This window comes from Petromyzon marinus, chromosome 57 (genome assembly GCF_048934315.1).
Source record: "Petromyzon marinus isolate PM22_M1 ecotype Great Lakes invasive population chromosome 57, UKy_Petmar_22M1.pri1.0, whole genome shotgun sequence".
NCBI classification, from domain to species: Eukaryota; Metazoa; Chordata; class Hyperoartia; order Petromyzontiformes; family Petromyzontidae; genus Petromyzon; species Petromyzon marinus.
This window is the reverse complement of record NC_133723.1, coordinates 6,416,149-6,430,895: the sequence shown is the minus strand read 5'-3', so window position 1 is coordinate 6,430,895 and position 14,747 is coordinate 6,416,149. Positions and strand designations below refer to the sequence as shown.

General features: G+C 54.6%; 1 protein-coding gene across 2 annotated transcripts in view; it reads left to right on the top strand.

The window, feature by feature from the left end:
- The window catches only part of LOC116954923 (histone-lysine N-methyltransferase ASH1L), a 91,256-nt gene that overhangs the window by 51,431 nt on the left and 25,078 nt on the right, over nt 1-14,747 (top strand). For both annotated transcript variants that reach the window (XM_032975736.2, XM_032975735.2), the window contains exons 5-10: nt 2,200-2,343; nt 3,232-3,666; nt 4,014-4,947; nt 5,238-5,567; nt 6,709-6,803; nt 10,559-10,632. In XM_032975736.2, the coding sequence (XP_032831627.2) occupies nt 2,200-2,343; nt 3,232-3,666; nt 4,014-4,947; nt 5,238-5,567; nt 6,709-6,803; nt 10,559-10,632 (2,012 nt within the window). The remainder of the gene's footprint in view (nt 1-2,199; nt 2,344-3,231; nt 3,667-4,013; nt 4,948-5,237; nt 5,568-6,708; nt 6,804-10,558; nt 10,633-14,747) is intronic.

Below are 14,747 nucleotides of genomic sequence, written 5' to 3'. Positions count from 1 at the left end.
TATTCGCCACACTGCAATAATTGCTACACCATCACTGCCTACTCTGCAACAAAGACGGATCTCCCCTTTAGCCTCTACCGACTGGTGGGGCAGGTGCCGTTCGCACCTCTGAAGGACAACACAGCGTACGAGGGGGTGGGTGGCCAACGCCATGCCCGGCAGCCTTTGTCTCCCCATTGCTGATGTATACTCACCGCGGAAGGTATTTATTGAAGGCTGAGATGACCTAGGGGAGGCCCAGGAACGTTTCAAATATTTGCCACTGTTATTGGTCATGAGCGGGATATCGAAGTCGGGTCACCAGGTTCATAGAGCAGCGCGCTAAACAGTGCACCGCCATTCACCACTACAACACGCACACAACACACTCATTACACACTCCACTAACGCATCGCACACTCCCCAACACACACACAAGCATGTGCACACACACGCAAGTCCTTGCACTGAATGCTCTCGAGTGTCAACATAACCAGAGCTGGCTACTTACGTTGTCCCCCAAAACAAAGATTCCCCGTATAGCCTTAACAGACTGTTGGGGCAAGTGCTGTTAGCGAGTAACACCTATGAAGGCCGGAACGGCACACGAGAGGGGGTGGGTGGCGAGCACCATGCCCGGCCGCCTTTTTCTCGCCAGTGGCGATGTTTACTACACACTGCACCAGGTACTCATTTGAGTCGACCTCTAGGAAGTCCAGTGACAATTATCTGAACCGATTTTGGTGTTGGCCGTGAGCGGGAATCGAAACTCGGGTTGCGCCTGGTTTGTAGCGCGACGCGCTTACCGCTTCACCCACCGCTCCCCACTGTTGACCCCCCACACGCACGCACATGTCCTGGCTTGCATGCGCATGCAAAGCACCTTCATGGGACGCTCGCACTTGCACTCAATAATAATGCGCCCGTGTAGTTGATAAGGGTGCGGAGCTTATGTGGGAAGCTCGGGGTGTGGGGGGGGGGGGGCAGTGTGGTGCCTTCAGAATAGCATTGCTCTGAATGAAATCCAATGCTCGGAGATGGACACGCGAGGGCGGCAATTATTTACGTCACTTAATACAGTACTTTAAGTGTCTGTTTCTGGTAACAGTGTGTGGGTTTGGGGGGAGGAAAAAGAAACCCAGGCTGGGACCTTAAGGAAACATCACTCTCCCACTAACCAACCTCTTCGCCAATACCCACACCACCAGTCGGCAAACCGCATCTTAACGCTCCCTGGCTGACCCGCCCTCAATTCGCGTTCGTTTATTTTGACAGCCGGAGAAGGGGAAGGAATCGTGTCGCTGAGGGGACGCCCTGTTCCTTACGCAAACGCGGGGGGGGGGGGGGGGAAGCGAGAGCGGTGAACAATCGTGGGTGGCGTTGTTGGGAGGGTGGTGCGAGGTGGGGGGGGGGAGAGTGTCGTGCGGAGGGCATGAGATAAGGTGGGGTGAGGTGGGAGGGGAGCCGCTGAGAGAGAAGGAGCCGGGCGTGGAGAAGTGGTTCTGTCTGTGGGAGCCGCCGTTTTGTTTGTGTGGACGGTGCCGGTGATGAGGTGGGGGGACGGGGTTTGGGTCAGAGGCCGTCGCTCTTCCTTTAACAGCCCACTTGACAGCGGCGCAGCCCCGTGCGGTCACCCCCTTTGGCCGCAGAGCAGGAAGTTATTTGAGGAATTAATCTCGGGCTACGTGCTTCTGCGGTGCTTGACGGCTCCACTCATCTATGGCCCCTGCTGTATGCGCCACTCATCCATGGCCCCGGCTCCAGGCAGAAATTGGTCAATCGCCCTCGCACCCGCACCACACACGTGGACCAGAGAGAGGGGTTATCGTGAAAAGTTTTGGCACCTTCTCTACCCTTTGCCGTGGTGGCCATTATGATCCCGCATAGGCAAGACCCTGGTGGATAACTCCAGAATCCTCTGGTCCGTGATGGGGGTCAGGAGTTGCCATTAAAACGAGCGGGCTCGTGAGCGCCACGTACGTGCAGAATTTTTTGAGCGTTGCCCCCCCCTCCCCCTTGTGCTGTTACATTTCCATTGTCTCCCAGGTTTTTCTTGCACGCATAAACAAAAACGCTCCTCCAAAAAAAAAGGAATTATTCCAAACGTCCCAATGTAACTTTGTCCCGCGACTTGGAGCGACGGATGAATTAACGTGATTGTACGTGATTTGTTACGTTCAACCCGGTACCGTACGTTTGTTTGCGTCGTTTGGCAAGCAGGCATGGTCGGCCTGTCGGCGCGAGACCGTGACCGTGACCGTGCCGGGCGGTGCTGGCCCCCAGGAGCCGGCCCGCTGGGCAGTGGAGCCCCGTCGATGGCCAGTGGCCGCAGGAGGTCACTGTCGGACAGCTCCAGAGAAGCAGGTGGGGAGGACCGGGAGGGGCACCGCGGCAGTCACAGCCAGCACGCGTGTGGCGGGGGGTGGTGGTGTGTGAGGTTCCTGCCGCCGTTATTGTTACTTGTAATGTAAACCGTTGAAGACGAATCACGCATCCGCGTGCAATCTGCAAGTGCTTTCCAATGCGCGTTCAGCCTCGGAAGTATTTTGGTGAACGAGCTGCACGTTAGCGACGGTGTCATGGCACGGCTCGAGATGATGAGCTTCGTTTTGCACTGGATTTTTATTACCATGTTTTGAGGCAAGACTTTGATCAATTTGGCCGGTTTTCTCGAGGGTAAAATTCTTAGCGGCAACACAATGTTACGCAAGAATGTCATTTAAAGTGGGTCATATTCTACGAGAGTTATCGTGAGTTGGAAAATATTCACAGCCGTTAATCCACTATTGGGTGAACGCCTGCTCACCCCACATGGGTCATAGGGGTTGTTTGACTGTAGCTCGTCACGCTTTTTAGTGTGGGTTGGTCAAGGGGAAGCCCATAAGCAGTTCATGGGCTGACTTGTTAGCCGTGGTCGGGAATTGAACTCGGGTCATATAGTTGTGCCTTTGATTGCCATATAGGTCTGGCTTCTGTTTCTGTGTGCATGCAACATTATAAGCAAGTAAAGTTTGCAGGTAGGCGAAGACCTCCAGACAATGAGATCACGGGCCTGAGCTGGATCCCAATATATGGTTCAGCTGCATTTAAAAGAAGCTCTCCTTCACGACAGCTCTGTAAAGCAAAACCTTGGAACAGTTTCAACTTCGCAGAGTCTCATCCGTTAATTGTGGCCTCCGAAACTGCTGTCGTAACCGCAGTGCCACCGGCACCTGCAGCGCTCACCGGGCCTGCCGTTCATTCGTCCCACAGGCTCCGCTGCGGGCATTGGCAGGTCCGGCAGCTGCTGCGGCGGTGGTGGTGGTGGAGGCGGCAACGCGGGCCGCATGGCGGCGGCGGCGGCGAGCTGGGGCGGCAACTGCTGCGGTGGCGGCGTCGTCGTCGTCGGCCGCACCAAGCGCAGCGAGGCGGAAGCCATGCGGAGGCAGGCGAGGCGCGATGGCCGCGCGGCTCTCGGCCTCGAGCGGCTGCAGGCCGCCAAGCGGGGCCTGGTGCACGTGGGCCGCATCCTGCGCGCCAAGAAGCTGCAGCGCACCCTGCGCACGGGCAACAACGTGCCGTGCGAACGGCGGCCGGGCCGACCGCGCAAGGGCCCGCAGGGCGCCGCGGTGGGCGTGGGTGCCGTATGCCTGCCTGCTCCGCCGCCGTCGCTGCCACCGAACTTGACGCCGTTCGGGAATCGTTGCGGTAAGCGGGGGGACAGGCTTGGCTTGACCAGCGTGCATAGCAGGTGTGAAAGGCTTTGGACCAAGGCGATGGGCAGCAGAGGCGAGTGCAGCAAAATTCATTGTTGTACTGTCCTGCTAGCGAACCTATGATCCCCGCCTTCATCAACCCACACTGACCTGCGCGGTGAATTACGGTTAAACAACCCACGCAACACACATTGGCATGGGGTGGTCCTGATCCAGCAGTGCATTGACTAAAGGAGGCTCCTCGTGTGTACGCGCACACACACACACACACACTTTTCTGTTTAAATAACACCTGCCGGGGCCCGGAAAGCAACAGTTGTTGGTGTTCCTGCCTTTCAGGTTCACTGAGTGTGGGATCACACGGCGAGGCAGGGAGGGCGGTGGCCCCTGCGGAGGAGCCCTCCAAACCGCCGAGCGGTGCCTACACAGGGCGGCCGCTGCGTGTCTCCCGCACCCACAGGCCCGACCCCGTGAGCGACGCCATCGAGTCGGTAGTGCAGAATGGCCCCGAACGGCCGAGACCCGCTGTCCCAAGGCAGCGGCGACGGCGGAGGCCTCAAAGCCCGAGGAAGCGGCGCCAGTGGCGGGCGCGGGCCGCCGCTAGGGGCCAGCGACACCGCCCGGAGGAGTCGGAAGGGCGGCACAAGCGGCCCGAATCCCAGCAGGAGCCGCAGGACGGGCCGGAGTTGGCGGAGGTGGGGGGGCGGCCCCAGTGGCCGAAGGGGGCCGAGGGGCGGCCGCCCCGGCCTGAAGCGCCGGAGGGGCGGACGGAGCGAACGGACGCGATGGACGAGCGAACCGGGCGGCCGGACGCCAAGGAAGGGAGGTCGAAACGGCCAGACTCAGCGGACGGGCGGCTGCGCTGGCCTGAAGTGGCAGAGAGGCGGCCAGCGCGGCCAGATCGGCCCACACGGCCAGATCGGCCCGTGCGTCCAGATCGGCCCGCACCCACGGAGGGGCGCTTCAGACGGACAGAGGCTGCCCTGTTGGGCCTGCATGAGGAAGTTACTGGTAGCCGCCGGCAGCGACAACAGCAGCGACAGCAGGAGCAGCAGCAGCAACAACAGCAGCAGCAACAACAGCAGCAGCAACAACAACAGCAGCAGCAACAACAGCAGCAGCAACAACAGCAGCAGCAGCAACAACAGCAGCAGCAGCAGCAGAACAGGAGTCAGAAGCGGAGGCGGGCAGCCTCTGAGACGCCATGCGACGGCGACCAAGAGCAGAGGAGCAAGAAGGCGACGCTGGAAAGGTCGGGTGTGGAGGAGTCCAGGTGATGCCACAGTACGCACAGGCGCAGTTTTAGGCCTGTTGCAACGCATTCATTTTGCTGATTTAAATGGGTTCTACGTTACGTGCGTCGTATTCTGCGCATGACAGTTGATTGCTTATAATTATTTGAAATTGCATGCAAATGTTTTGCCGTTGCCAAAGTTAGGTTAAGCTGTATATAAATGCAGATAAAAGGAAGAATCCATTTGCAGATGACAATAGTTGGTGGGCACTTACGAATAAGAGGGGTTTGGCCGTCTGTATATCTATATTTCTATTGCACCACACCAGCTGCAGCCAGACCGCCAGCACGGAGGCAGAGGGCACCCAGAACCGAACTCCGTGCCCCACGGCCTCGTCTCCCTCGACGACCACCGTAGCACCAGCGCCCCTCGCCCAGTCCCAGGATGAGCAGCGGGCGGCGCCGGAGGCCCCAGGTGACCAGAGGGAGGAGCACAACGAGGGCGATTTGCCGCCGCCGCCACCAGCGGCGGCATTGATCGCCCCGACGGCAGAAGCAGCACAAGCCCCAGCTCCAGCCAAGGAGAAGAAGCCTCATCGACCGCCCAAGAAGAAACATCAGAAGGCCGGGCTCTACTCCGATACCTACAAGGACCCCAAGTAAGGGCGGCAGTGTCAAGATGGCACTCACAGATTTGTCCCTCCCTACCTCTCATCTCACTCTACTCTCCTCCACACACGCTCCTTTCTCTCCCCTCTCGTCTCACTCTGCTCCCCTCCACAAGCACTCCTTACTCCGATACCTACAAGGACCCCAAGTAAGGGCGGCAGTATCAAGATGGCACTCGCAGTCTGCGAAATCCTTCACAGATTTGTCCCTCCCTACCTCTCATCTCACTCTACTCCCCCCCACTCACTCTCCTACCTCTCCCCTCTCATCTCACTCTACTCCCCTCCATGCACTCTCCTACCTCTCCCCTCTCATCTCACTCCACTCTCCACAACGCACTCTCCTGCCTCTCCCCTCTCAACCCACTCTACTCCCCTCCACGACTCTCCTACCTCTCCCCTCTCAACTCACTCTACTCCCCTCCACACACACTCCTGCCTCTCCCCTCTCATCTCACTCTACTCCCCTCCACACACACTCCTGTCTCTCCCCTCTCATCTCACTCTACTCCCCTCCACGCACTCTCCTTTCTCTCCCTTCTCATCTCACTCTACTCCCCTCCATACACACTCCTGTCTCTCCCCTCTCATCTCACTCTACTCCCCTCCATACACACTCCTGTCTCTCCCTTCTCATCTCACTCTACTCCCCTCCACACACTCTCCTGTCTCTCCCCTCTCATCTCACTCTACTCCCCTCCACGCACTCTCCTACCTCTCATCTCACTCTACTCTCCTCCACACGTGCTCTCCTGTCTGCCCTGTCTCATTTCACTCGTACAGAATTGCGAATATGAAGAGTAGAGTTCTACTTTTACCCGATGTACAAAATTAAATATTTCAGACACATGGCTCGGCATGATGGGGAAAACCTGGGGAAACTTGTTGGTGTTTGGTATAGTGGTAGGAAAAAGCAACCAAGGTAGACAGAGACCAAGATGGGCAGACAGATTGTATTATAAATAAAATCAGAAAACCAGTTAATACCATTGTTATATAGCAAGGCCCAAAATCGGCAACAGAGAAGGATCCTCGTCATCAATGGAAGTCTCGAATGCTCAGTAAATGAACGACCAATGTAAGCTCACGCTCTCGTAACCGCTGCGCGTCATATTTTTTTCCCCCTCTGCAGCGTCAAAAGCCGGCTGAGCTTATCCAAGAAGGAGAAGCTGGAGTACGTTCCTGGAGAGCACGACCACAGCCTCCTGCCAGCGCCCATCCACGTTGGTGAGCAATCGCCCCGGGTGGGAGTACGGGGGGGGGGGGCGGCAATGATTCACACTGGTCTGGAAGGCTAACTCGCACTTGTATCGTCCGTGACATCACGTAATGTCTTTTTTCATGCAATAACGCTCTTTGCACTGAACAGGGCCTCATCGTGAAGGTGCATTTTGCTCTTGCCCTTTAATAGCTGGTAACCCAGCAGCAGCTGCATTTCTTTCACAAGCTTGAATAGTTACTGATTTGTAATTGTCTCGCGTACGTGCATCACAGCACCTGGAATGTGTGCATTCCACCTCGGCAGATCTGGGAAGTTGAGTAGGGACTGTGAGCCCCTTGCAGAGAGTGCGCGAACAGGCGACCGTCAGGCATCGCAGGTGTTATAAGCTGCAGCAGTGTGGTTGGAGGGGTTTATGGGGGTTATGTGTTGTGCAGCAGAAAGCAGCACGGCAACATCCATTGTTGTACTCTTAATTGAATGCTCCCCACCTTCACCAATGCTAACGAAACCGGCGTAATGAAGTCCGGTGAGATAACCCCCGATGGCCCGCAAGGTGTGGGGGAGGCCCTCGTCCAGCAGTGGATTAATGAAAGGCCTGTACATGTGTGGAGGCGTATCAGTAAATTTTTCCGTGAAATATATCAAAATCAAAGTGGCATACCTGTCAACCCCTTATGAGTGCCGACCTTATTATAGACCAATTCACATCTTATTGGTCACCCCGTGCCCCTTATAAATCTCAACGGTCTTCCTACAAAGTGCCATCGCAAAAAAACAAATAGACGAAAAAAATTTGGCCGTATTGAAACGGCTGTACGCCTGAAAGCTCAATTTCACTGTACAATAATCTGGGGTAAACCGTTGTGGGTTGACAGGTACGAAGCGGGGTACCTGCTCAAAAGACCTCGGGGGGGGGGGGGGGGGGGGGGGGGATGGGGTGTGTACATGTCTACGGCTCTGTGTCGATGCCGTCGTCCGCTGGTAGTTCAATAATTATATTTATATGAATTACTGCAGTCACGAAAGCTTTAAATCAAAAGTTCAATAATTGTTTGCAATTCTTATCAGGACATGGGATGTAGTGCAGAAAGACCGTTTTGAGTTTCTTATGGCTGGCATCAGTGTCCGTATCAGGGGCAGGTTCATCCATAAGACAACCGTTGCTTGCACGATAATGCACGTCTATTTTATTTCGATAACTGCGCTACCGCAAACCGTGCAATCGATCAAAAGGACGAGTCTCATTGAATCCCTCCGCCGAGTTGCGAAGCGCAGCACGCGGTCGTCGTTCGACTGTAAGGAAAAAGAGAGAGAGAGAGAGCCCTTTGCCGAATATATTTTAATAAATAAACGGGGAACCGTGGCACGGAGCTAAAATAAAAACCACACGGTAAACATTCCAAGTGTAATTACAGTGCGCACGCACACGTGTGTGTGTGTGTGTGCGGTGTGTGCGGCGGCTGGCCGAGAGGCCGAGCGGGCAAATGAGAAGCAGATGGAATGCGGGCGCCATCCCAGGCAGGCCTCTGGGATGTTTAAGACCTTCAAAAACAAAAAAAATATCCGGTTCACATACATTTATATTTATTTTTTTGTCATGCACACGGCTCCCAAATATTTTTTGGTTGGAATTTTTATTTATTTATTTTGTCCCACCTCTCCTTCCTGTGCGTTGTGGGACAATGGTGGGGTCCCGAGATTTTGTTTTTAGTATATATTTATATAATATTTCTATAATTATTATTATTTGGAAATTTCCATCATTGGGCTGCTTGGCACAGCTGCCAACGGCACAGTCATTCGCTCGGTCGTCACTCGACCATGGCAAGAGGCGGTACGGTGGTGGGGGGGGGGGGGTTTGGCTGGTGATGGGGAGAGTTGGCGGGCGAACGGTGGAAGAGAAGAGAGGGGCGTCTTGTTGGCTCGGAGAGACCTGTTTTCTCAGCCTCGTTTAATCTCCGATTTCACGAGCCGCCCAGCAGGCGAGCGTCGGGGCCCGGCCGCCATCGCCGTCCCGCTTAGCGCGACAAAAACCGGCCTTTTGTGCACACTCGCGTCTCTCCGCGGAGGGAGGCACGGGCGCGCACGCGCCACCATTTTGCGGCTCGCCGTATTATTTTAACCTTCGCATACTGTCTTGCAATTCCGCCACGAAAATAATCTAATGGCTTGACGGTCGGCAAAGGCTACCATTTGTGGACGCCTATCCTTTCACCCTTGACAATATGCTTGGCTTCAGTCTCTTTGACGGTGCCTACCCGCCGCCACCACCCCCGCTTTGAACGTCAAAATGGACCGGTCCAAATCATGGAGCACCTGCTGTTCTTGTTGTTGCACGACAGGTGTGGGCGACGTGGCTATGAAAGGCCCGTTTTGTGAAGAGGGTCGGATAGACATTGGCTGAGGTCGGTTGCGGGGAGAGGTTGACTTATTCTTGTCTTCAGTTAAAAGTCAGTTTTGCGGCCAATTACCGCTGTGCAGAGAGCCAATCCTTCAGTGTTGAGGCCAAATTTGTTAACCCAGGTCTCCTTTGACAAATGGATATTTGTTATAATAATGAATGGATCCATCCACCGTTGGATAAAGGCCTCCACGTGTCATGTAATTTGTGGGGATTTTTTTTACCATACTTCACCACACTGGTCAACATAACTTGGTGAAAGGGAGGGGGCGGGGATCAATGACCCATGGGCAGCAATCGAGCTCAGGCCACCTGGTTCATGTGCTACACCATTGTGCCACCGCTCCCCCATTGAAACGGTTATCGGATAATTAACTTTTTTGACCATGAAGGAACTTGGTTGGTGGAGAAGGCCAAGGGGATGGTCGCACAACTCCTCTGAGTGCAATGGTGTGAGTCCCTGTCAAGAAGAGTGAGGGATAGGAGGGGAGAGCTCCCTTGGGTGTTGTGGGTGTCAGGAGAGATCCCTTGGGTTGGTGTCAGAAGGTGGAAGTTGCTCCGCACTCTTTAGCCATGCGTCTGTGTGTGTCCGTGTGTTCATAGCGCGCTGCGCTATGAACCTGGCGACCCGGGTTCGATTCCCGCTCACGGCCAACACCAGTGACGATTATCTGAACCGGTACCGGGCCTCCCCTAGGTCGACTCAGCCTCAAATGAGTACCTGGTGCGGTGTGTAAACATTGCCACTAGGGAGACAAAGGCGGTCGGGCGTGGTGCTGGCCACCCACCCCCTCGTGTACCGTTCCGGCCTTCATAGGTGCTCGCTAACAGCACTTGCCCCTACAGTCTGTTAAGGCTATATGGGGGATCTTTATCTTATCTCCGTGTCTGTGTGTGTATCCCAATGTCTCTGTGTCTTTGTGTGTCTCTCCGGGTGTGTATGTCTGTGTGTGTACCTCCGTATCTTCGTGTCTGCTTGTGTCTGTGTGTATCTCCGTGTGTGTGTGTATATCTGTGTCTGTATGTGGCTTTGTATCTCCGTGTGTCTGCCCGTACTCGACCTGATTGGGCACGTAAAGAGATGTGCACCGCTGAAGTTTCTCTTCGCAGCCACTGACTCGCGCCATTCTCGTAGTCGTAGTCAATTAATTGTTTCCTGGGGATCCACCTCCCCAGAAAATCCACAACTAAAAAGATTGCTCCGACACTTTATTTATAAGATCTTGTAAAGAAACGTGCACTCCTGAGGTTTCGCAACCTTGTGTTGTACTGTTTATTTATCCGGCAACGCGGAGAGGCGGTGCGACTCGCGGCGTGCTGATGCGTCCTCCCTGTCTGTCCGTCTCCTGCGTCGTGCAGGGAAATATCTCCGCCAGAAGAGGATTGACTTCCAGCTCTCATACGACATCCTGTGGCAGTGGAAACACAATCAGGTGAGCGTCGGCCGTGCGAGGAACCACTCGACTTGGAGAAGCCAAGGGAGCTCTTCTCTGGTAGCTGCACTCTTGGGGTTTTTGCGTGTCCACCCACGTGAGCTTTAATCGTTTTTTACAGACAAACTAAAAAAAAAATAATTACGGCTCATTGTTGCTCTGGCAACAGCAACGTCGTTGACGTCATCGCGGTGAAATTTACGAGATATGGCGGTCGTCCCACGATGATGTGGAACTTTTAAATGCTGTTATTGCGATAATGAAACTTAAAAATCAAGTTGAACAGCCCAGGTAAACATCTACAAGATGAGGGCTGTAGGTATTTCTGGGTTTCATATTACTTTAAACTTGCTACTCTCCATGTGTCTTGTGGCTATCTGTTTGTTTTACATGTCTGGGGTGTATTACCATAATGATAATGACTCTTTATTTGTGAAATTTGTATTGAGTCTCACTATGAACAGGTGAAAGAGCAAGAGTTACTTCCTAAGTAGGCACTTAACCACGTAATGATTTGATTCTCATTTGTTCCATCTGGTTTGTTCTGGCTTGTTTGTTTGTTCTATCATGCTTTGTTCCATGAGACTAAACAATATTTCATAATTCACCCCCCAACTCTGTCTGCTCTGCGGTATGAATGGGAACGCCACGGTCGATGCGGTGGAATTAGGTGTGGGTACTCCCACCCCTTCTAAGACCTCTAAGCCAGCCGTTTGACCAACAGTGGCCTTGAGCAAGCAATTGCGAGGCTGCGTCCTTATCTTTAATACACGCGTGCAAAAGTCATACATTCTTAAAGAGTGCAACAGACCCGGCGACGCACAATAATGCACCGTCTTGTCTTGGAGTCTCAATAGCTTAGGGATCCAACGAGACTTGCAGGCATCAGGTGGCTCTCGCTGCCGTGATTGACCGCTAACGAGCGGGAGGCGAAGCGCTCGTGATTTAGTGAGTGTGTGGGCGTGCGCTTTGTGCCGTCTCGGTCACTGCGGCGGGGTCGGTCAGCGCGGGTGCTTGCTTTGGGGTGCTTGGCTGCGTGGGTGAATGAGCGAGTTGGCGAATGAGAGTGAGCGTTTTGGGAAGCTGGGTGGGTGGGGTGAACGGCTGGATGACTGAGCGAGTGAGCGAGTGGGTGGGTTTTGGAGATAAGCTTGGGTCGTTTCATACTCACCAGGCCACTGCGGGGAGTGGTGGCGGTGATTCACCGCAGCCCTGGGGCGTTGCGGGCGGGAGAGCAAGCGAGAGAGGAGTCCAGCCGGCATTACGAGCGTTAAAAAAAAGTCTCTTACTCTCCCTGCCACCTCTCTGAGTGAAAGCCTATCGCTGGTGGCTGGGGGGGGGGAGGGCTCTAGAGGCAGGCTAGCAGGATTTAGGGCCACGTCTGGGCAGGGGGGAAAGTAAAACTCGCCATGATTTACGGCGACCAATGCTCTCTGCTTTAAGTCCCGGGACACGGTGTTTCCGGTGACCTGTGGCCAGAGCTCGGCTTGGCTGGCGGTGATGTGGCCTCGCAGCGGCGCGTTTCGACAATTTGCTGCGGAGCTCCGCGGTTAGAATCTGGTGGCCGCCCTGGTTATTGCCGCTGGTGTAACAACCGTGATGATAACGGGCGGTCCTCCGGTTCACGTTAAGACGTGAACCGTGACGTCCTTTTGCGAGAGTAGGCCATCAGGTTCCAGCGTTGGGATCCAAATTTGCCAATTCTAAAATTACCAATTTGGCACATCGATAGCAACATCTTCACGTATTGCCAAAACTTGGCAGGGCCCTCCTGAGTAGAAAAAAAATATATCGACACTCGTTGAGGCTTTCCATGGGTAAACAAGGCTGATAATAATGGTATAGATGATAGGAAGTACAAATGTGCAAACCAGCAACAATGAGACTTTGCAAAGCAAATGGACGTATGAGAAAGGCAGTAAAGAAGAGACGAACGGTACGATTGAGATGGACAGAACGAGCGGAATAAAAAAGGATCGATTCTGGAATCTAATCCTGACAACAACTCATCGTCGTATCACACTGGGGCGAGTTGTTGCACGCCGCTTAGCGGTCCCGGTGATTGACATTAAACTTTAAAGCCCTTCACCCCACAAAGCCATGCTTTACCCATTTTGCATTTCGTGCAACTGAACATCCAACGCGGTGGAAGAGAGAGGCACTCCACGCAAATGTAAACACTGCAATCTGGCACATCTGCGTCGAGCCTCGAGTGGGAATGGATTAGATTTTGCCATAAAAGACACGGTTGAAAGGAGAGGTGGGGAGCGGGGTGGACGTTTTGGTGGTGGGGGCTACTTAGCTGAGCCGGATGCGGCGAGGAGGTGGGGGGGGGCTGCGTGATTGCTGCAGGGGAAGGGGCGTGCGTGCAGGGGTGGGTGGGTGGCATCTCTCTTCCTCTGGTTTTTTTACGTGAAATTCCCCATAGCGCGGATGTGACGCGGAACTTCTCTCGCCTCAATGAAGGGGGCCTTTCCTCAAGCTGGTTTTTATTTTTGTTGCTATAGGTCTCGTTGAAACGGAAGTTTGCACACCAGCGCAGACGTTTGCGCTGTGGGGTTTTTTTTTGTTGCCGTACGTATGAATCGATGAACGGTGACATGTAGACGCGTCCATCTTGAAAAGACTTAGCCAGCGGATGGTTTCATTTTGGGGGGTGTGCGCGTTTGGCTCGCGGTCATAAAGGATCACTGGAGCCTCTGCGCTGTGTTTTCGAGAGTTTGTTACAGCGCCTCCACCGTCCGGCATGATGGCCGACTGTTTTCGCTTTGACGTGCGGGGGAGCGTTTCAGCAATACCGCGTTGGACGTCGGCTCAGTCCATCGTCTCCCTTAGCTGACTTTATAAAGCGAGCACCACTTTCGGTCACGTGAAAAAAAAACGCCAGCCCCCCCACCAGAAGAAATATGGAATTTCGACCTAGCCGCCAAGGGAGATGAACACCCCACCCCACACCCGTGTGAGCAGACACGCTCAGCCTTGTTGGTTTCGCAACAGTGGAATAAAATATCCCGCGACGAATGGTGCACCACAGCTTCCCACGAGCTTCCTCAAAGTTCAGATCTTTGCTTTCCCTTCAGTGTCGGGCATCGATCACGCGGGAGTGAGTCGAGCGACTCTAATCGCATCAAACACCACGCAACCGTCGGACGCTTTTGTGGCCATGCCGCACAGCTCTCTGATGCGCGTTCGGGGTTTGTGCCACGCGTTGTGCATGCACGATGCCCGACGATTTCGCTCCACGTCCTCCTGCGACCTTTCTTTAGGAACTGAATTGAGCCCGGTTCAGTTCCTGAAGACGCCTGCTGGCACGCGGAGCGAAACGTCCGTCGTTGTGCCCAACAAAACGCGCCGTAACCCCCCCCCCCTCCTCCCCCCCCCGCCTTGAAAAACGCATCGGGATGGATGAGGCACGTTACGACGGCGCGGTCGCCCCTACTGAACGGCGCAGACGCCGGTGAAAGCGCCCCGTCCCCCTTTTGCGGTAGTCCCCGACGCCGCGATGTAGCGGCAGAGGCCCCCTGGGAATCGCGACAAGGCCCTGTCGTCTGCGCATGGGAAGTGGCTCGCCGGCGGGGCCACAGGGCGCGTGAATATTGTTTTGCTCTATAAGCCCCGAGAGATGCGGGTTTTCATCGACCGGCCAGACTGCCCTTCCCTCCCGCCTCTCCCGGCCATCTGGTGCCCCGGCCGCACACACCGCCATTCCTTAAATAATTCAGCGCGGTATTAGTTGTCTGTTTTGCCGCCAGGCTGCGCGGTTCAAGCGCGGGGCAGGGTTGTTTTTCCTGCCGCCACCACCCCCTGCCCCACCCTCCCCGTGGTCGCCGCCGCCGCCGCCGCGCACAATTCATTAATCTCAGCCGTTGTCGGTGAAAATTGTCCGTGTGCGCTGCGCGTGCGTGCGTGCGGGTGCTTATTTGTTTTGCATTATCATTTTGATGGAAAAGGAATCGGGCATGCACTGAAAAAGCAAAGAACTAAATATATGAATATTATTATGCGTAAATAGGGATGGAGCAGTGGTGCTGTGTGAACCTGCCGACGTAGGTTCGATTCCCAACCGTGACTCATGTCAGGGGCGAGCGGTGTTTGGACTGGTCCCGCAACAATCC